Below are 21978 nucleotides of genomic sequence, written 5' to 3' on the forward strand. Positions count from 1 at the left end.
ATTGCTAATATTCTTAGAATTTCCATTGCCAACAGCTCTTCAGCTAGTTGGTTCATCGACCAAGTAGATGAATAGTCGATTGCAGATGTTGACTATACATAAAATACAGGATGTTTAAATATAAGGTTTTTGTAGTGAGTAAGCTTTGAGAAGAATAAATAACTCGACCCCAGCGCATCAGGGATGTGGGTGAATGTGTATGGGCCAAAGTAGTGTGAAAATGTAAGTATTTATCCCTGATCAATTTATTGGATTTGCGCTGGATCAAATATATCTTTTGTACATTGTTTAGTGTCTGCTACCACAAACCCTACCTACCAGTTTAACCTGTGGCCTCTAGGACTGGAAGACCCGCTTCGTACAGCTAATATAGCTCCATTCTAGGAAGATAAATGCCCACGCTAGTAGGAAACATACATTAATTAAATGGATACAGTAAATTTGCGGGAGGTTTGAACCGTCAATGTTTACAGTGTCTGCGCAATACTGTTTACATTCGTAGAACACGCCCTATGCAAGCTCTTGCACCAGCCTTGCACAAGCCGTGGCCGTTCTGTTCCGGGAATTGCGTCCGTTTTCCAGCTCCGCCCCATATGTAATGGTGTCACTGTCTCAATCATGGAAATAAAAAAAAGTGGTCGGCCATTCCGTTAAGCGTTAACTCCTATCGAAAAACCCATGTCGCCCGGATTTTTGAGAGAACAAAAATAATTTAATTAAATATTGTTCTTATTAAGAACGTTTAGAAAAGTGAACTACCCAACAAATCTGACTACACACGTATTATATATTTAAAACATAACAACATTGGTAAACCCTATTTCGATTTTTTTTGTTAAAATACGTTGCGTATCGATGGCCTCATAACCTCGGTACAGTTTTTCATACCTGCACAGCACAGAGTTTATCTCGCTCCGGGGAAAGCATGAAATACGTGCCATCAACAGATGGCGGAATCCAGAAGGGCTCTGTACTGCTTTCTGTCTTCTATTTCTATGCTCAGAAAGCTGTCAAGATTCAGTCATCACATGATTCCCCCTTTCTAGGCGTGGTCTTTCCTGTGCCGTGATGTGTAGGTGTTGAACAGTAGGCAGACGACTGGGCCTGTGATAGGGCCACGCTATAGCTGATAGCCAATCAGCATCAGCCACACAATTGTCGGACTCGTCAGGTCAACTATAAATAATGCCTTGTTGGCCGCGCACTCGCGTTAGACGGAGCCCGTAGAGCGCGCCCTCAAAGAGTTCTGCTCAGTGTTCTGAAGACATGGCGGAAGCGCAAGTTACTCTGCTCATCCGCAGCCCCAGCCAGAAGCAGCAGGACCAGCTCGTCCAGGCGGAGTGGGGCTGGACCGTGCGACAGCTGAAGGGACACTTGAGAGCGGTGCTGCCTGGAGGGCCGGTAAGTAGGCTAGGGCTATGTGGATTGTATTGTTGAATGTTTATAGCGCGTATTACCCCTGGCGAGGCGTCGAAGCGCTTGGTGGACTAGACATGAACAAGAGTCAGTGGGAGCCTGTACAGGTTTTGCGACTGCCGAGACATGGCGGTATTTTGCGAGGGCAATGTGTCAGATTGACATGGTGTTTATAACTATGCCCAATGTAGCGCTACATTATTGTGATCAGAAAACTGTACTTCTCGTTAGACATGCGCACTTCTCTTGGGGTGTGGTTATAACACGAAGATAAACTTGTCTGTTAAAATCAGGGTAGGGAAGTTGTTGTGTAATCTTAATGTTCCGCACTGGGTCGCCTTGTGTTCTGATACTGCTTTCGGTGCAGGTTTATGGGAGTTGGGCAGTTGTGTGTTTGTTTTCCCAAAAGGTTGCCCCTCCCATCCCGGGTGGCTGTTTTCCTCTTAGGCCTCATCGAAATGGAGCGAGGTTTATTTTGGGCGCTTCTCTTCAGACTCTAGCTTTTTATTACACCACATTTGGCCCACCCAAAGTGAAGTTTTGAAGTTTAGGCGAGGCTTCAAGCAAAAGTTGCCCGAGAAACTGTTGTCCTAAAGCGGTACGAGCGTTTACACCAAGCACTGCGTACGTTCTAAACGTTCCCCAGAGTAATCTTGAACTAGCTAAATTTCAGTGCGTCCCCAGTCAGAACTGAAAATAATGGAGGGGTAGGGGTAAAGGTGGAAGAATGGGAAATGTCGATGTGGGGTGACATCCTGAAGAGTGAACCGTGTTCGTGGGGTATATAATGTTCGACGTAGACTTAGCTCCTACATACCCCTAGGGGTGACATTACTGCGCTTTATAAATGCTGATTGATTGAACCAAATTTGTATTGTGTACTGTCCTGGAGGCATATTTGCGTTACAAGTTAATGCATTATATCTAGTTCGATTAAGTGAACGCCTATCACATTACAGCCTAAAATAATTCGTTTTCTGCAGCCCTCTTACTTGCATCATGCACTGATAACCCAGTATTTACGTATTGAGCTCTAATAAAGCACACGTGTTCTTACATGCACACCTATCCCGTCACTGCGCCTTGCAGGCCTGCACCGTGCCTGTAAGCCCCCGTACTTACTGATTAGTCAAATTTTTCTTCCTCTGTTCTCAGGGCTGATACATCCTATGCGCTTTTAAAGTGCGCTTTTATCCCAAACTGTTGTACATTATCGGCCCATTGCTCTTCACATGCACTTCTGTGCTGACGTGCATCACGCTCTGAAATTTTAGTGCTGATATATTTGGAAGGGATATCGCAGGACAAATCCATATTTATCTGTACCACGTACTTTAGTCGTGCAGGCTGTTGCTGGGGTGATGGTTATTGGGGGAATGAGCTTTACAATCACAATAAATTGCCTGTGGTTATCTTTCCAAAAGCTACTGTTACATGTACCTTGACAATCACAAGTAATCCGGTGGTCTCACTAGACTTTTGAACCTTTCAAAGTTGGCAAAATTAGTATATTTTGTTTGTGCTACAAGCTTCCTTTTCTGGAACTCAAAAAGAACTTGTGAGGGTATTTCAGGAGCTAAACACCATATGAATGCTAATTACACACCCATTTCTTCACCCTTAAGAGAACATAATATTAGAGTGGTGCGTATTTTACAGTGCACTATTAACCCTGAAAAGTAGAGCCGTGGATTCAGTGATTATTAGTAGTCTTGATTCATTCTACCCTTCCCAGTCACAACAGGTATTATGTGTAAACTTCAGCTAGCGACCACCAAAAACAAATAAAACGGGTCTCCTGAGGGCAGAAGGCAATAGAGTTCTGTTTTAACTTCTCAAGGGGCATTACCCTACAGTTTGTAAAGCAGGCATGAAACCCCTTTGTTTTCCATCTCTTTTTTTCAACTTTCTGCCCTTTCTCACCTCTAACGTTTCTTGGTCCCTTGATACGAAGGACGCATGACTTGCCCAAAGGACGGACGGCAGCTATACTGGTTGGTCGTCTCGTTTCTCCCTACTGGGGGTTATTCATGCCCCAGTTACACTGAGGACGGGCGTTACTTTGGGTTGTTGTCGTCACCATCTTTATCGAGGGTTATTTATGCCGAATTAACACGAAGGTCTACGGGCTGATTATTTTCAGACATTTGGACTAACGAGAATCTTTTCCATATTGGCTTGTTCAACTTTAACTGTACTACCCTTCTGTTCGATATTTTAAAACAGATACGTGTGCCAATACTTTGGGCCACTAAGAAACGCCTTTGATTATTGAAAATTTTGTCCTGACAATTCCACTAAAGACGTTTGTTTTAGAGAACGAGGCCTGGTAATATTCGGACTACTTATTTTAGGACCCTCTTTGGACCCACAAGAGACTATTGAGCCCTGACGAAGTTCCAATGGAACGAAACGCGCTGGCTAAGGTTTTTAAAGGTTGAAAAGAATAAAGGACTTTTTTGGACCAATTGAAGCTCTTTAATCTTATTATTTGGTGCATTGTCCTTTTCCACAAAAACGTAGGTATCTGTTTCGCAGTGGAGTATTTGTGCGGCGAGCTCCGGACGTGTTTGCACAACTTATGGACTCAGTTTTACTTTGAAACTGAGGTGCTTAAACATGGTCAGCCGCACAGTTTGTCTTAAATAATCACTTCTACCTCTATCCTTTTGTCTGACTTTCAAACTTGCACTGCCATTTTACCCCCTTTGACTCTTGTTGCACTCCCTAGATGCAGCAAAGCTTGTTTACTTTCAGAAGATTGTGTACACTTTTTGTAGGTCGTCCACTTTGTTCCTTATCTGGTGAGGTGCTTAAGACAGGATCTTCTTTATTGCGTTGGTAGGCTGAAGATCCTGTTTTACTTGAGACCTCTGCAGTTGTTGTTCCTTGTTTATGCTTAAGGCCTCATTACAGAAGGTTCGCTAAATCAAGATCTTTGCTCAAAGTGTTTGAGCAGGGATCACAATTCTAAGTGATGCAGAAAACTGCATTGTTAAATTTCAGCAGTTCAAACCAAATGTAATTTAACAAGGGCAGAAGGCAGTGTTTACCCGACATGCAGAGTTTAGTGTGGTAAGCAGCAGCATCTGCCTGTTACTTCCCCAAAAGACAGAATAGACGATAATTATTGCGTATGATTAATCCGAACACTTAAGTATCCGATTTTGAGTGTGATCACTGTTGCATTTGCAAAAAACACAGTTGATAGACAGAATGCAGAAAAATGTCTTACATTCACCCCAGTACAAAGATCTGGGCCTAAATCCATCGTTTTTTTGCACTCCACACCACCCTAGGTCAGACACTGGCTATATGCAAATCAGCCTTCACCCTGTGCCTCATGGGAACAGTCCAGCCCGAACTACCAAGCCATGTCTTTCCTAGACCGGAATCAAGCATCCAGCCTTCAGCCTGGATAGCTTGACTCCAGTGATGTGGAGAGCCTGGGACTCACGTCTGAGCATACCCAGCCCACTCGGGGTGAAAATTGCAATTGCTATCCAGGCTGAAGAAGGCTGATAGCCAGAAACCGGTCCTTGGATGCTTGATTCCGGTCTAGGAAAGACATGGCTTGGTAGTTCGGGCTGGACTGTTACCATGAGGCACAGGGTCAAGGCTGATTTGCATATAGCCAGTGTCTGACCTAGGGTGGTGTGGAGTGCAAAAAAACGATGGATTTAGGCCCAGATCTTTGTACTGGGGTGAATGTAAGACATTGTTCTGCATTTTGTCCATCAACTGTGTTTTTTGCAATTTTCACCCCGAGTGGGCTGGGTATGCTCAGACGTGAGTCCCAGGCTCTCCACATCACTGGAGTCATGCTATCCAGGCAGAAGAAGCCTGATAGCCAGAAACCGGTCATTGGATGCTTGATTTCTGTCTAGGAAAGACATGGCTTGGTAGTTCCGTCTGGACTGTTCCCATGAGGCACAGGGTCAAGGCTGATTTGCATATAGCCAGTGTCTAACCTAGGGTGGTGTGGAGTGCAAAAAAACGATGGATTTAGGCCCAGATCTTTGTACTGGGGTGAATGTAAGACATTGTTCTGCATTCTGTCAATCAACTGTGTTTTTTTGCAATCACTGTTTCATTTAACAGCATCCACTCGTAAGCCGGCCATTCATATAATGCATCTTCTAGTAAGGTGATGTTATACAACAACATAACTTGCACATTCATTTTTAATACTTTAAGAGGACGTTTGCCAGTCTTTATGCTCTTGAGGATTTATCCCACATTCTCAGCAGAAGTTTCAATAATTTTAAGTGGAAGGTAACGTGCAATGCTTTTAGACTTCTTTCGTTATGGGGAACAGTAAAGGCTAATATCATCCCAGTCACGGAGTTGCCTGATGAGGTCTTGTTCTACTGTAGATAATGCATCTAGCCTTAAGTTGCCTCTGATGCTGGACACTACGCACTCACTGAATTTACATTAAACTAAGTCTTTCACCTAAGCGGTGCACAGTCCTGCAATATCAAGACGTTTCCAGCACTCTAAACATGCAGTACTGCACTTTAAAGTTCACTTGAATCCGTCGAACCGTTCTGAGGATCGCTGAATCTACACTTCCATCCTAAACTAGGTGTATTTCATATGTAGACATTAGGCCATCCGAAGCGACACGGCTCCAGCGATAATTACTTGTCAGTGTCGTAAATGACAGATTCTGCTTTCAAGTTGATTTGGTGTTGAATGGTACATAGCAGAACGTGTTGTGGTCACTAACGATTGTAAACGGAAGACTAGCAAGCTATTCTGCAGCAGAAAGCTGCCACTAACTTATTCTGGTGCAGTTACCGCAATGCCTGTTGGCGGTGTATTGCATACTAGCTGTTATTTGAAGAGATGCTGTGTATCAGGAGACTTGCATGCAGATCATGCAGATAATGTCTGAAACACGTTTTGTCATGGACTGAGGTTTGTGGTTGTTTGAACAGCTATAATGTAAACCAAGAGATCTATTTAGCTCATTCAGCAGGAACAAACTTTGTTTACATTATCTCATAGCTGTGGCAATGTAACTCCTCTTTAAACAAGGGATTGCTTCATACGGAAAGTTATTAGTTACCGCTTTCCTTTTAAAATGTGTATGTTTCAAAGTTTCTGATCGATTGCAGTTGTGATTCGTAAATCACGCTCGCTTAATATATAATGTGCCCCTGTGTAAAATTAAATTAAGATCGCCTATCCGCACTCGTGATTTAATTTTCAGATGATGACATAGGTTTGAGTTCTTACATGGATATGCGTGCTGTCACTGGGGACGTTTTGTTGTGGTTTATAGAACTGGTTTGGTAGGTAGTCTGTACTGTAGAGGGAATAGTTAGACGTGCAAAGAACATAGTTTGCTTCGGGCTATTCTGTTCGTATGGAATGTGCCAGATGCATGCATGGATAAAACAGACTAAATTAGAACCCGTAGTTTGCTTGGTATGCCCGAGCACTGTTTGTGGGTCTGCATGTATGGCAGCCTGCCTTCCTGTAGGGTGCATGATGACGCAGCTCCCATGCATAAAAGCGTGACGGTAAGTGTGACGTCACACGCTGTACCGCCGAAATGACCGCGAGCCTGGCATCCTCCTGACCTGCATCACTGCTTTTCGTGACACTAAGTGGCTACGCATCTTAAACATTTAGAGATCTATTGACACATTGTTGACAAATTTACAATGCACAGTCTAACCATAGATAATGAATGGTGCGCCGGCACTAAATTATTGTGCCACACCATTCGAAATGAGAGCCATTTTGTCTGATACCCGGTGGAGCTACCTCGTGAGCCAAAGGGGAGATGGGCTACGGATTCCCTCCTTGGCCATCACCTACCCAGTCAGTCCTTGGGCAAACTCTCCTGACCATAACCCCCTTTTCCCCCCTTTACCCTGCCCCCTACTGCTCTACTCATCTTTCCAGCTATTGACCCCTGCCCTCACCCGTCCTTTCCCTTAGTTCCCACCCTGTTTATCTACCAGACTTTCTTATGTGAACCTTCCTCTTCAGTTGAGACCTAGCCATTTGACTGATGTCCGATGAAGCTTCCTTGTTTAGCTAAAGGGGAGATGAGCTGTGGATTCCCTCCTCGGACATTGCCTACCCAGTCGGTCTATAGGCAGACCCCCTTTCATCTCTCTTGCCGTCTCTTCCCTCATCCTCCCCCTTCACACTTCCCCCTCCTCCTTTCTTCTCTATCCTTTCTTTCCTCTTTCAATGTATAACGGAACCACGCCCTCAGAGAGGGCGTGGTTCCGTTACCCTGGAAACAGGCTGTGGTCAAACCCATTTTGAAGAAACCGAATTCAGACCCCCTGCTCCCGGAGAACTACCGGCCCATCTCCCTCCTGCCTTGGACCGCCAAGGTCACGGAGGCACACGTGAATACCATTCTGTCTGCCCACCTCTCGCGTAATAACATCCTTGACGAGACTCAAAATGGGTTTCGTGCTCAACATAGCACTGAAACGGCTTTGCTCTTCATGATTGAGCACTTGCGATCAGTGCTAGACGCGGGGCAGACCGCGGCGCTCCTATTGTTAGACCTGAGCGCCGCGTTCGACACGGTGTCTCATGACATTTTGCTGCGGCGTCTGGAGGAAGTGGGGATTGTCGGGAAGGCTCTTAAGTGGTTCCGCTCATTCCTCTCGGACCGGTCTTTTAAAGTAGCCATTCCACCTGGCCAGTCCTCGTACCATTCTCTGGAACTGGGAGTCCCTCAGGGTTCTGCCCTCAGCCCCACATTATTCAACTTGTATGTGAAACCGCTGGCTGCTGTCGTTAGGCAATATGGCCTTACGATGACATCGCATGCCGACGACACGCAGCTGGCGGTGACACTCAGTGGGGACCCTGAGGTGACTGCGCCCAGATTCCGGGCAGGACTGATAGCTGTGGCTAGCTGGATGCGTAACAACTGCTTACAGCTTAATGCAAAAAAGACCGAGGTCCTGATTGTGGGGAAGCAGGCGGAACTCTGGGGAGACCAGTGGTGGCCTCTTGAACTGGGGGCGATGCCTATTCCAGTGGACGAAGTTAAAAATCTGGGGGTATGGCTGGATTCTAACCTTTCCTTTGCCAGCCATACAAAGAAGACAGCAGCCACCTGCTATGGCATTCTGCGAGGACTTAGACCAGTTCTCAAATTTTTCGACCCTCCCACACGCCAACTGGTGGTTCAGGCCTCTATCCTCTCTCGGATAGACTACGGGAGTGCCTTGCTCCTTGGAGTCAATCAGGCTGAGGCGACGAGGCTTCAGAGGGTGCAGAATGCTGCTGCACGGGCCATTGTAGGTCTCCCGAGACGATGTTCTGTCTCTCCTGTCTTGGCCTCTCTGCACTGGCTTCCGGTCAGACAGAGAATCAAATTTAAGGTTCTCTGTCTGGCATTTAAGATCTTAAAGCTGTCTTCACCTCCGGCCCTGACAGGCCTTATTTCTTCTTATGTCCCTTCGCGATCCCTTAGATCCGAAGCCCAGTATCTGGCGAACAAGCCTAGGTTTAGGCTTAGCAGGATGGGAGGACGTTCCTTCCGCGTGTTGGCGGCAGATTTATGGAATTCCCTTCCTGTTCACATTCGGGCCCTCAACAGCTTGACCCTTTTTAGAAGGGCCATCAAAACCCACTTGTTCATCTCTGTAGGCTAATATCCCCCTCTGTCAGCTATGATCTGTTTTGTTGTTGCATATGATCTGGCGCCAGGACGCCCCTTTGCTGGGGCAGCTGTTGCGCCTAATAAATGTTATTAACATAACATAACATATAACATAACATTGCTTATTTTTGATGCAAAGTATAATTATCATTTTCTGTAACATTGTCTAACAATGTAAAGTGCTCTGATACCTACGTGTCTAGCCAGCGCCATATAAAACTCATTAAATACAAATTCAAAATAGTTACATGCTGTTAAAAGCATAGGTGGGCCGCTGAGTGGCAGCAGTGCCTAGCCATCTCCTTAACCCCTTGCGTGCGGACTGCCCCCGTCCGTTATGCAGCACGGTGCTCGTGTGCTGATGACGGCTGAGGGCCGGCATAAACCCGCCTCCTCTTTAAAAGCGCTGCACAGGTGCAGAATCGCGGCCGCACGTAAGGGGTTAATGTACCTTAATACCTTAGACGTAGCCGATGTGATTTGAAAGCTGTTCATTTACTTGTCTTTGCGGAAACCAGTCAACTGACCACGTCATCTGAAGCATCAGTTTTCACAAGTCTTGAAAAGACTTGGCAAGCTATTACTATCACTAGGAGCGGATGCGTAAAATGTTGCTGTTGAATAATCCACCCGTGCCACACACTTAAAGATGTCAATAGAGTAAAGTGTAGCTCAAACTTGTTGCACAACAGGTATTGTGCAGTAAAGTTTTTGCCACTCGCCCTTTGCCCCATCAGCACATTTTTTTTACCCTGCAAGTACCATCTTTGCCAGAGACCCTGAACTTCACTTAGAATGGCCTAGTATCAAACGGTTTTTAAAAGCATGAGACTTTTACATTGTTTACGTTTTTTAAAGTTGAGTGTCGTTTCAGAGCGACTTATTTCAATGTGAACTAGTATAGCATCCACCAGACTGATAATTTAGCTTTTTTTCCAGATCAGTCAGTCCCCTTCATGCAGCTAAGAATCATGTCAGTAGGTTGAACTTTTTGCCTGTAATATAGCATTGCTCTGAACAGGCTTTTTAGGAGTGCTCAGTATCGTTTTACATTTCTGCATGAATTTGGTTGTCTGGCCGCTAAACCTGCATATCTCAAACACAAATGTAGTGTAGTTGTGCGGTGATAGGACTTTAGTTAGTGGAATCCAAGAACGTCACAAAATACTCCCCATCACACAATGCATCCTAGAATGACCACATAAGTCTGTTAGAAGCACCAGTCCACTATGAATTCCATCCTAAATGTAAAAGAGCAGATCTAGATACGAGAGCAGAATGTCTGAGAAAATTGGACTTGCATCCATATAGTGCAGGTGGCAGCACAGCCACTGATGTTGGTAACGAAGTCTCATTTAAGAACCCGATGATCATACTGAGATCAAAAAGAAGCAGTCAGTTTCATAATTCACTATATGTAACATGGTTACTTTAGAGAGACTTACCTCACAGAAAAGAAACAAACCTGCTGCGTTTCTGAAATATTTTAAAGCACTTCTCAGTCTATCAATTTGTATGTTCACCGATGCCCTCCAGTTCAGTTAGAAGTCTATAAGAATAGTGGTTTTAGAATTCATAAAACTACAGGACTGGTTCAAACAGGATCTTTGTAATGAAAACGACATGTCTGCACACACTGAGTAAGTTATGGCCAGCAATGCCTCTAAAGTCTTGTGACTCCTCACTGGGCGTTGATCTGTCTACCTGTAATATTTAATTTGCAATAGAAACAAAAGATAATTCCCTGCTTTTTTCAAAGATTAGCAAGATCACGTTTTATAGAATTAATTATAATAGGGTCTTCCTTCCTAGCCACACTCTAAGACCCAAGTGTGTTCTTATTTAAGTATGACATGCAACGCACACCGTTCGGAACGTGCTCTTACCATAAAACCCCTAACAATAACTAGAGAACAATGTAATTTTACAATGACAATGCTGAACATTGTCAAACATTCACCCATGTCACAGATCTGGGTTAAATCTACCGTTTTTTGCTCACTGTGTCGCCCCAGTTTAGAGCCAGCCACATGCAAATCAGTCTGGACCCTGCTCCCTTGAACAGGCCAGGTCTTCCGTGGACTGGAAAACAAGCGTCCTGGGACTGGTTTCGAGGTATCACCTCATCAGCCAGGCTAGCTTGAGGCCCAGATCTCTGTATTGGGATTGGGGGGGGGGGGGGGGGGGGGCGAATGTTTGACAATGTTCAGCATCCCGTCCATATTTTGTGTTGCTGTAGTCTCCCCAAGTGGTAAGGGTATGCCAAGATGTGGCATCATAATAAAATACCACAGCCATGATTGGCTAGACAACAGTGTGCATGCTTCCTTGCGTACTGTATTGCTATTGTGATAATTCTTCACATTCTTGGTTCGTAGCCAGGAACACTAATAATTCTTTCTTCTCTTTACAGCTGGAACAGGATCAGAGATTGATTTATTCAGGGAAGCTCTTAAGTGATGATCTACACTTGGATCAAGTGCTGCCAAAGGTAACTTTAGAATTTCTGTTGCGGCTTCAGAACAAAGTTAAGATCTTGCGGTCTGCAGAGTAAATATACGTGGATTAGAGTTTGTCCACTTAACGTTGACAAGTTAAGGTGGAAAATAATCTACTACCAGGATGCTACGGTCTACTGAGGTAGATTTATGAAGCATGCTGGAGTTTATAGGCTAGCTTCCCTCTTCAGCATATTGGTTGTATTTAGTGTGCTGAAGTTTAATGCTAATTTAATGGGAACGTTAGTTGTAACCCTATTGAATATCCGAGTGTAGTCGGATAGTCCAAGCACGTGCCAAAATAAGCACTAAATAGCTCAACATGTGCTTTAGTCACGTTACGCTGACCTGCTTATTTTATATGCTTGGACAGTCCACTTTACTACTTGCCAAGCTTTTTCACATTTTTTAAAGTTAAAAAAATTATATAGAATACCGGCATGCAGGTGTTCTGTAATGTGTTTTTGTAGTGTATGCTAATGTGATTATTTAGGAGTCTATCACGTTTCTAGATTGACAGCATGCAATGCAACAACCGTATAAAACGTGAAGTGCTGAATACTCCAATAATGCCATTCAGTTTTAAAAGGTGAATGTTAATGCTTTGGTTTTGCGTGGAATTACTGAATAGCTTTTTTTCTGTTCAGCACGAGTCCAGGCATACTCTACATCTTGTTTGTAACTCGAAGAACAGCTCACCAGTGCAGCCATTAAAGGTAAGAAACCTTTTGTTCTTGATCAAGCAGGTTAATGGTGGTGTGCCAATGCATAGCAGTTTCGTGCAGAGTACTATGCACACATATTTAGAATTGTTGGTCAACAGGATGGGTCTGTGTAGTAATGGAAACTTGCAGCCACTACAACAAAGGGGTGGTGTGTCTTTGGAAAAGATTCAAATCTGCTGTTTAGTCGAAAACAGGTTCTGCATTGTAAAGAGCAGTTTTTAGTTAGACAATAAGGACTCTCTTGTTTCCTGGCATCAGGAATGAGGCCTATGCGGTCGTTGTCAGGATCAAAATCTCTGGTATGGCAGCTATGATTAGAACTTGCTATGTGGACTTCAATGTTCTGGCCGGAGCGTGCCTCCAATTTAAGCTTGAGCTACTGATTTTCACAATACCATTAATACCCATTCAGTGCCCGGCCTGAAACTACTATTAACTAGGAGGAAGCTAGGCTTGGCATTTCTGGGTCTGCAGGTTCACTTCCATTTCATAAAGGCATTGATGCTAGCACCAAAAGCACTCACTCCTAGGAGGCAATTTATGTTGCTAAAATAAATTTGGGATTAAATGAGGCTCTTTGCTTGTTTGTGTATTAAGCAGTTTTATCGTGCTTAAAAAGTAAAGCGTAATTGTTGCTTATAGATTGGCTTTGATTGGGGCACACTGCAGTTTCCTGCAACATAAGGGTTTACTTCTCTTTAGCTCCAAAATTAACCTTTATTTCCCAAAACAATTGCTCATTGTTTCAGTGTTGGCATATCAGTATTTTGTTATGCTGTTTTTGGACTGTGGTGAGAAAAGGTTTTGGCTACCTACATTTTGATCAGTCTTGTGGCACAAATCTAACACACACTTGTGTTTTTCATTACACATTTCAGTGTGCTTGTCCCCTTCTCCAATTAGAACTAACCCGCATAGCCAAAGTCCTCTGGCAAATGTTTTGCTCAGCTGCCTCCTTTCACTGCGAGCAGAACCCACTTGTGTTTTGCCCTATCATCCAGCCTCGCTGATCAGGTCCCTTGTATATTTTCAGCAAGTCTGCATGGTTTGGCTAACAGCTGTTGGAGTTAATATTCACTAGCACTTGTACTCTGCCCCCTCTGCCCCCATCTGGACTTTGTCATTCGTGAAGTTGTGTGGTACGAAAGGCTTGGTTTGGACAACCTGTGACATGCCTTCAGACTGTGCACACGCGTTTGCATTTTAACGTTATGTATAAAGCACAGGTTACACCATTGGACCTATATTCTCAAAGACCATCTATTATGACCACCTGTACATGGTGCAGCTTTAATAATTACACATGGCGGTGGAGCGCAGTTATATTCATGTTTTCTTAATTGTAAGTTAAGTCTCATTAGACATCTCATCAGTGGGACTGTGTAAAACGTGAACACGCTCCTGGAACCCACCATCCATGCTTTATTAGTGAGCTGTCACTTTGGGAGACATTGAATGATTTCTATGTTTTTGTACGTCCCATGTAGCAGTTGAGTCATTTACTGACTTCACTATTTCAAATAGTTCGAATTCTTTTAAATAGAAATGAGGTCTCCGTTGGGTAGGGCATTTCTCTGTATATCTTTGTAAGGGATGATATCACTATATATTTGCCATAGTCCAGCTTAATTCCCCCTTTATTTTCTTTCAGACCCCAGAAGTCCAGCAACAGTCAATACATCATCCCACAACCGGACCGAACCCTTCGGCGGTGCCTACAAATGATGGCCTGCGGCAAAGGGGGCTTCCTCAAGGCTTGGCTGCTCCACCTGGCAATCTGTAAGTGATGTCTTCCTGCAGCTCTTTGGCTATGCTGCAATAAGGGGTTAAAACACTTCTGAATTGCATTATCAGATTTGATCTTTAAGTGCACATGCAATAAAATCTAGTTTCTATATCACAGCTCTTTGCCTTGTTGCTGAAGTTCTAGACCATAGCTCTTCCTTCATGTGAAGATAAACGTTTAAAGTAGCAGCTCTAATGTGATAGTATCTGGAGCGAGTGCTGTCTGGTTCTGTATACACTTTACCCCCAGTATGCTTGGATATGCTTGCTAGATGACTATGTAAGCACTAACACAGTGAATTGAATGGTTCTCAATACTGTTTGAACACAGCTAAGTGGGTTTGATAGCAGATTAATTGTTTTTGTTTTCTGGTTTCTTTATTTGAATTGCAAGTGCCTTTTTGTAATGCAGCTTCCTAAATAACCTTTTTATTGGCTTCCTTTTCCAAAGGCCTGCTGCAGAGGAAAATATCCATGGAACAGCCGCAGGTTATGCACCATATACTGCGTACAGTCCACAACACATTCTCTGGTACCAGCAGTTTTATGCAAGGCAGTACTACATGCAGTAGTAAGTTGCTCTTTATCTTTACCAAATGTTCTATGGGTTTTTTAAAGGATCAATTCTGTTTGTGAAAATGTTGGTTGCGTGACTCCTTCAGTTAAAAAATGTATCATACCAGTTAGCCACATTTGGGTCATATTACAAAGACATTGTTTTGTTTGTACAGACTGTACAGTGTTCAGAAGTGGTAAATCAAGATTTTTAATGCTACAGCACATAGGGACTAGTTCCTAAAAAAGCTAGAAAATACCCTTTACGAGTGAAAAACTGTTTTGAGTTGATAATACCAAATGCATTCTTGAAGGAAAGTACACAACGTACACTTACTTAGATTTGGCTTCATTGATGCATTAGCACTATTTGTTTGATCAATGGTGAACTGTCTAGCTCGTAGGGAACCCTTGTTTGATTTATGATTGGGGAGGGAGTGCATGATGTGGGAAGCTCCTTGTTGTGCCATTAGTGCTTGATGTCCTTATGCAGTTGGTGCACACTGAATAATTTTCCCCCATAGCGGCTTGTTTTTGAGCACACGTCACTGAAGGAAGTGTGTTGTACGCTGTTCTTTTCTGGGGTATAGTAGGTATTTCTACCTAAATCTGGTTTTCGCACAACATTAATTTTGTTCACACTTCCTATTCTCTTATCTCACATTAAACTGATGTAATGTCACTACGCGTGCTTCAAACAGCATGACCATTCGAAGCATGCTTCTTTTTTGGAGAACGAAGGCAACTGAAGACTCAGCAGTTCATGCGTAGTCTAGAACTGAGGTCTAAACACAAATTGCAGGTCAATAGCAAATACATTAAATCCATTGAAACCAGCTAATCAAATCTATACTAAATCTGTTTTCCTTTGGTCACACACACAACCTGTCCATTGTCCCACCCTAACCTACCCCACACCGAACAATCAATTGATTTCCACAGTTGTACCTATCAGCGTGTTGCATTTGTTATTAATGAACTATTTTACTGAACTTACTGTATTAGCTCTAAGACTTAAAGCCACGGGCAGAGTTACAACAGTAGCATTTGACTTTTTTTTCTCACTTTATAAAGAAAAAAACAATTGTGCGTTTATACAGATTCTGCAAACAAAGTAATTTCGAACAAATTAATCACATCTCATTAACTAGATTTAATACATTTCTGTTTTTGTGTTTTAGCTGCTCTGATTGCAGATAAATGATATGTATTTCTTACCTTCCACCCTTTCTTTTAGCCTGGCGGCAGCTGCTGTTGCTCCACCTTCTCGAAGAGCCCAAGAGATACCTGTAGTACCAGCTGCCGCTGCACCACCAGATCCATTACCCAACAACCCCTTCCCTGTGGGCAATCAACCCATCAATCCGAATGTCCAGCCGCAGGTTGTCCCGGGTGCCAATCAGAACCTGCGAATGAATGCCCAAGGAGGTTTGGCAGACGACGAGGAAGATATAAACCGCGACTGGTTAGACTGGGTTTATACTGCTGCAAGATTTTCCGTGTTCGTCAGTATTCTGTACTTCTACTCCAGCTTGAGCCGGTTCATGATTGTCATGGGAGCCATGATCCTCATGTGTCTGTAAGTTAAGCTCCTTCATTGTGGTTTTCTTTTCAAATTACAGTTGTTGCTTTGTGAGACTGCAGTTCACTCTTGCACACGTATTGACCACGGATTTGAGTGCTGCATAAGGCAGCACTGCAACTTGCTATAGAAAGTAACATATGTTGAACATTTTCCATGGTTAGTTCACGCTCCTGTATCAACACGTAGGTGCTGTTGACTTGGAGAATGTAGAATAGTCTTTGGAGCAACTGTTCCAGAAATCTTGTACAGAAAATAGTCTGACAAGTAGTTGTGATTCAGTCAGTTGCTAATTGGTTTAAAAGAGTCACGTGTAGTGATGGGCCAGATGGATATATTTTTACCCACTTTAAAAACCTCTTCTGGAAAAAAGTTTTCTGGGCTCCATTGTAAGAGCATCACGCTTCCCCTTGTTGGACCTCAAGGTCTGCACAGAAGAGCAGTAACGCAATTGATCCAGAAAAGGACAGAACATGGAGCACTGATGACAGAATAGCTTCAGCTGCCAAGAGACTGGCACCTGTGCTGAATACATAGTTATATATAAGGTCCGAGCAGTCGCATCAGTTGTCATATTTTCAACTTACATTTTAATATTTCACTTAGCAAACCATACTTGAAGATAGTAAAGCAATGCCACAGGTCATGAATGATCAGTCAGTATGTCGATCTAATGCTTTATATTGAAGGACGGTTTATTCTCTCAAGAATATCTGGACAGGCACAAAGGTCCCCAGCGTATTCAAAGACCGCAGTAAAGATCGGTTTTCAGTGAACTGTGGGTGGGATTTGATGTAGTGAAGAGGGTGATATACTCTTGTGTCAGGACTTTAATTGACTAACCTTAAATGAGGTTTGCGGCAGCAGTTTTTATTAGTTTCTGTTGAAGCTGTGACGATGATAGGGTTAGATCAGCCTTCAGGCCAGCAGGTCATGAGTCTTTCACCTTTAACAAAGTGTTTTGGTGTCCTTGGAGTTTGAGTGAGGATGGTGGACTTCAGACTCCAAGTGCACCGAGATTTACAGGTTTAAATGGCTCTTTTGATATGAGTGTGTTCTGGAACTTTGACTTGCGCGTGTTGCGTAATGTCAATGATCAATTGAATGCACAGTTTTTAAGACTTTTCAGAAGCTGCGAAGTGTGCAGTTATTTACTTAATAGGTTACCATCCACATCCCTTCATGTAATCAGTGGTTTGGCAGCACGAGGCAGTGGCACAGCGTACTCTGCTTAGACACGTAGCTGCCACTTAGTCTGTGAAAGTAACTAAAGGTAAAAACTAGTGGAGATAAATTGTTGCATCATCTTCCTAACATGTTTAAGGTGGTATTTGTTGTGTATTAATGCTGCAGTTCTATAGTGCATTATCTTGTCATGGAATGCCTTGCTGATGGTGATTGTGAGATGTATGGTTGTGAAAAAAAGGATTGACAGGTTGTGTATACCCAAATACTCGACTTTGCGACAAAGCTGAAATTTCTCAATGTGCCTGCTCTTATTTTCATCTCCAAACATTGCATTGCTGTAGTTTTTTTAAGCCCCTACCTTTCCAAACTGAAGTTTAACTGAGGAGAACCATATATGAAGCGGGTGGTCAGTTGATTCCCCTACTCCCTCATACCCACATTCTGCACTTGTTCATGTTTCGTGACTAATTGACACTAGTTTGTTTGAATGATCTCTGAAGCGGTTTTCTAATTGTTCTTTTATCATTTACTTTGCTTTGGAGCTAACCACACCTATCCTCCCCGCCACTAAAAAGTGACTTCAGTTGTGTTCTGGTCTATCTTTAAAATAACTTCCCAGTTAAGTGGTCTTGTAGTTAGCCAGCAGAAAACGTATAAATCATTGTCTTTTGTGGCTGTAAGAGTGGTGTGCCCTATGCTCCGAGGTTGTCCAAGGCATGTTTGTTTTCTGTACATGCCCTTGAGCCTTGCTTTTTACGTTATCAGTTTTTAAATGTTGACATTCTAACTTTTCCTTTAACTCTTTGGCGTCTGCTTTATTTGCTAGTGGTTCTGTTAACCCTACATGCTGAACGTGTTCGGAATTTTGTTGTTTGTTTGTATTGGATGCCATGAATACACGGCAGTTCTACAGAAAATGGGTGTTTTTCTTCCAGAAGCTGTGAATGCCTTTTATTTAAGTTAGTACTGTGATCAAAAGATCACCTTATTGCTGATATATCCACGCATGTAATCTAATTGTCTAACTAAGAAAAGTAGAACATGAAAAATATGTATAAAAAATTGTACAATTTTGATTTAGGAAGGGAAACGTCACACGTTAAACTATATTTTTTAATTGCTTTATATACACGTGGGAAGTAATACTGCAACCTATGTTGTGATGTTTCCTGATAGTTAAGTTTTAATTGGTAACAAGTAGACATAGGTTTCAATTATGGATTCCCAAATTTGATCCATTTGGGTGAACTGAGTAATTCGTTTAACTCTTTCCAAAATGAGTGCTCCTTAAATCTGCGTGTACTATGAGAAAAAACTGGCACAGCTAATAGGTCCAAAAGGCAGGTCCTAGTGGCTTTGCATATGCTTGTTTTTAGTTGTGGTTTATTTAAACACTTCCCTGTGCTTGTTTTACTGACAAGCGTTTGTTAACATTCTGTATTTCAAATTTGCAGCAGAAATGGGGCCTGCTTCACCAAAAAGAAAAGCATTTCAAATCTACGGGAACTTTATTTTTGTTGCAATACTCAAACTTTGAAATAACAATCAAATTCTTCATTAAAAACAGGCATGCCTGGGTTTAAAAACAAATCAAATTTAGCCGAATAAAATGGGAAAAGTCGAGACGACCACTGTAGTAAAATCAGTTCTGTTTCTTGGTGGACTTCAACATGCTTTACTCGATGGCTTGCATATTTTCTCTGTGCGTTGGTCTGTATGTGTGAACAGCAGCTGACAGTTTGTTCTTTCACTTGCAGGCACCATGCCGGGATATTTCCATTTAGGCAAAGGCCTGCTCAACCAGTTCTCAACAATCCTCCTCAAATTGCTCAAGACCAGAACAATAATTTACAGGTGTGTCATTTCAGAAGCTTGCCTAGCAGTGTAAAAAAAATAAAGTAATACACAACATTTTTTGCAAATGCAATTTAAGATCGGACGAGAAGCGGTAGCGACATTGAGTTTCAGTGCACATACATAAAGTGATGCTCCTGCTCCAGGCCATGGACTTGCACATTAACTTCGGGAAAAATATTCAACCTGGAGCAGAGATTAGTCGATTTATTTTTTTAAACAAAAGTTCTTCCCTGAGATTTACCTTGGATCTGATTTCTGCAGCAGGTGATTAATTCTGGCACACGCATTTGAGGTAGTTGATTCACATAGCACAAGCTAAAAACCATGTGTTTGACTATCTTAATTAGCTGGAGCTGGTTTAGAAACATTTCATTATGTTAAGGACAATCATTTTGTGCACTGAAATCTTTCTATATCGGAATTGACTGTCCCTAGGCGTGGAAGGGCATTGAAGTAACTGCGATATGCAGATACTTGAGGATTGACTGTAGTACAAGGAATTTCAGTTGGCCAGAGAAATGTTGTTATACATTAAGGTGATCCAAAGTGCATTTCCTCCTAAAATTCTTTAATCCATCATAAATTGTTTTTGTGAAATAGGTAATGCTCATAATGATTGACCTCAACATACTTTTGACAGTGTCTTTTTTTCTTAGCAGGAACAGCCAGCAGAAGAAGGTAATGAGGTAGAGGGCTCTCCTAATGAAAGAGCGGCTGCTGACTTGCACACCCCCAGGTTTGTAAGTACAGCCTGGGTATTTTTCAAAACGTTCTTTGCGTCGCTGATACCGGAGGGCCCTCCAGGTGTAGTCAACTAGCCACTTCTGTGAGCATTGTGAAATAGACTACAGACAAGCCTACAAGGAACAAGGTGCATCACAGTAGAAATTGCCCTGCCCTGTGTACCATTCGTCACTCATGATCGTATGTGGTTAACTACTTCCTTGGGCAGCAGGTGATTGGCGGGCCTCCACCTAACAAGCAGCAAGTAAGAAGCACTTAATCCTTTCACTTCGTTCTCATCTTGGATCCAGAGACACCATCTTCTAAACGCTGAGAAGTATGAGTGTCCTTAGCCAAATGGAAAACATTTTGAGGTTTTACGAAAGCTAACAAACTAAATATAGAACTTCTCTTGCAATTTTGTAAATACATTGTATATGTAATGTATAGCATTGCACTGTTGCACTTCTCTGTATGTGGAGCTGCAAGAGCTGATCAGCGTTAAAGGAATAGTGTTGGGCCCACACCGGAGTATATTGGTTATTGGAAGCATACATTGGAACTGCAGCCGTCTTCATTTTTTTGGTATTGTGGTTCCCACTTTAAAATCTTGATTTTTCTTAATTGTGCCTCTGTAGGCATTGGAAAGTACTGTGCACCTATTTGTTTTGCAATGAAATCTGCATGTGGGTGTCAACTGAACGTTGAAGGGGCAGACAGTACCTGCAGAGGTTTGTGGATTGCTGTAATTCTCCTTACCGTGTAATATAACCCCTCCAGATCTACGTGTTTTAATGAAAATGTACTCCACATGTTAAATACGGATCTGTATGTAAATTGTATATACACATTGCACACTATAGAAGCGGAATTGTCTGTTGGTGCAATTTTATTCCTGTTGGAATGTTTTAAAACAAATTCACATTACACTGAGTGTAGTACCTTATTGTTCAAATTGCTATATATGTTTTAGCAGACATTTGTAGCCTACATTTATGCTTGAGCTGCATACATGTTGCATTCCAGTCAATTAAAAACCTTTGTCGATGGAGTCTTCCTATGTATGTGTAGTCGACTGAAAGGAAGATTGTGGATTCATGACTGTTAACATGTTAGGCTCCTCTTATGCAAAAGTCGAAGCGTTGGGTCTCTGGAAGCTTTCCCATGGATATTTGTGAAATGTTAATTTAAAATTACCCAATTTGATTTTCTGAGCCAAAGCTCGTAACTTATCAGCAAAAGGTACAAAATCATGACAATTGAAACATTTTATTTGATCTTTTTCGTTGCTGAACGTTGCCATGTCTGTTCAATAATACAAGGAGCTTTTTAGTTAAAATGTTTCTTCGGTGGTGACATTTTTGTTGCCCGTTAAGATTTCAGCTTGTACTTTTGTCCCATGTCATAATCTTATTATACATTTAAAAATATTTGTTTATTTGCATAAGAATGGACAAGTTATTTGAGCTGAAATGTAAGTAAACAAGCCAGTGTAAAAACTAACTTTGTTATGGTGTCTTTTTTCTGAAAATGTAGAACATTTATCATTTTTAACTGATATGCTTCTAAAGAATGTGGTCTCGCGCCTATTTTTCCAGTGTCAGTTTTGTTTGAGGACTTCGTCAAAATTTGACTAAGATGCTGTCAAACACAAGTTGGTGCGAGGGCCTGCACTTAGGTCTTAGCTAAGGTCATTTATTCTCCATATCGATGCATTATAAAAATATAAAACAAACATTTGAGTCCGTAGGTTGGGATTTTTATACTGTTGAGCAGGACCATTTATTGCAAGTATAATTTGAAACTAAGATACTGGCACTTTTTGTGTATTCTCAGCTTTTGTCAAAGTTGTAATTGGCCTGTAGTCTCTATTCCTCCCCTACCACCCCTGAACAGGTATAAAGCCCACTGTTGGGTTATGATCTGTCAGTAGCCCTTCAAAACAAAGTTGTCATCCTTTGAATGCCATACTACTAGCACTTATCTGGTCTGTTATAC

The 21978-nt window shown here is 42.4% G+C and overlaps 1 protein-coding gene across 2 annotated transcripts; it reads left to right on the forward strand.

Annotated features, from left to right (window-relative positions):
- The first annotated feature begins 1085 nt into the window (after nucleotides 1–1085).
- Nucleotides 1086–21483, forward strand: HERPUD1 (homocysteine inducible ER protein with ubiquitin like domain 1). 2 transcript variants are annotated; one of them, XM_086950217.1, is made up of 8 exons: nucleotides 1086–1401; nucleotides 11481–11558; nucleotides 12213–12281; nucleotides 13942–14069; nucleotides 14527–14646; nucleotides 15868–16209; nucleotides 19158–19254; nucleotides 19914–21483. In XM_086950217.1, the coding sequence occupies exons 1-8, from the start codon at nucleotides 1267–1269 to the stop codon at nucleotides 20073–20075; spliced, it is 1131 nt and encodes a 376-aa protein (XP_086806343.1). In that variant the 5' UTR covers nucleotides 1086–1266; the 3' UTR covers nucleotides 20076–21483. The 2 variants fall into 2 exon arrangements, with proteins under 2 accessions (XP_086806343.1, XP_086806344.1); XM_086950218.1 differs by having other exon boundaries at nucleotides 1196–1401; nucleotides 19917–21483.
- The last annotated feature ends 495 nt before the right edge of the window (nucleotides 21484–21978 follow it).

Source organism: Lissotriton vulgaris, unplaced genomic scaffold (assembly GCF_964263255.1).
Source record: "Lissotriton vulgaris unplaced genomic scaffold, aLisVul1.2 SCAFFOLD_1498, whole genome shotgun sequence".
Taxonomy (NCBI): domain Eukaryota; kingdom Metazoa; phylum Chordata; class Amphibia; order Caudata; family Salamandridae; genus Lissotriton; species Lissotriton vulgaris.

Bases quoted from the DNA above. Each gene is read 5' to 3' on its own strand.
- HERPUD1 (XM_086950217.1), top strand. From the start codon at position 1,267: ATGGCGGAAGCGCAAGTTACTCTGCTCATCCGCAGCCCCAGCCAGAAG. The intron at 1,402-11,480 runs GTAAGTAGGCTA...TTCTCTTTACAG, and splicing joins CGGTGCTGCCTGGAGGGCCG to CTGGAACAGGATCAGAGATT. The intron at 16,210-19,157 runs GTAAGTTAAGCT...TTTCACTTGCAG, and splicing joins GCCATGATCCTCATGTGTCT to GCACCATGCCGGGATATTTC.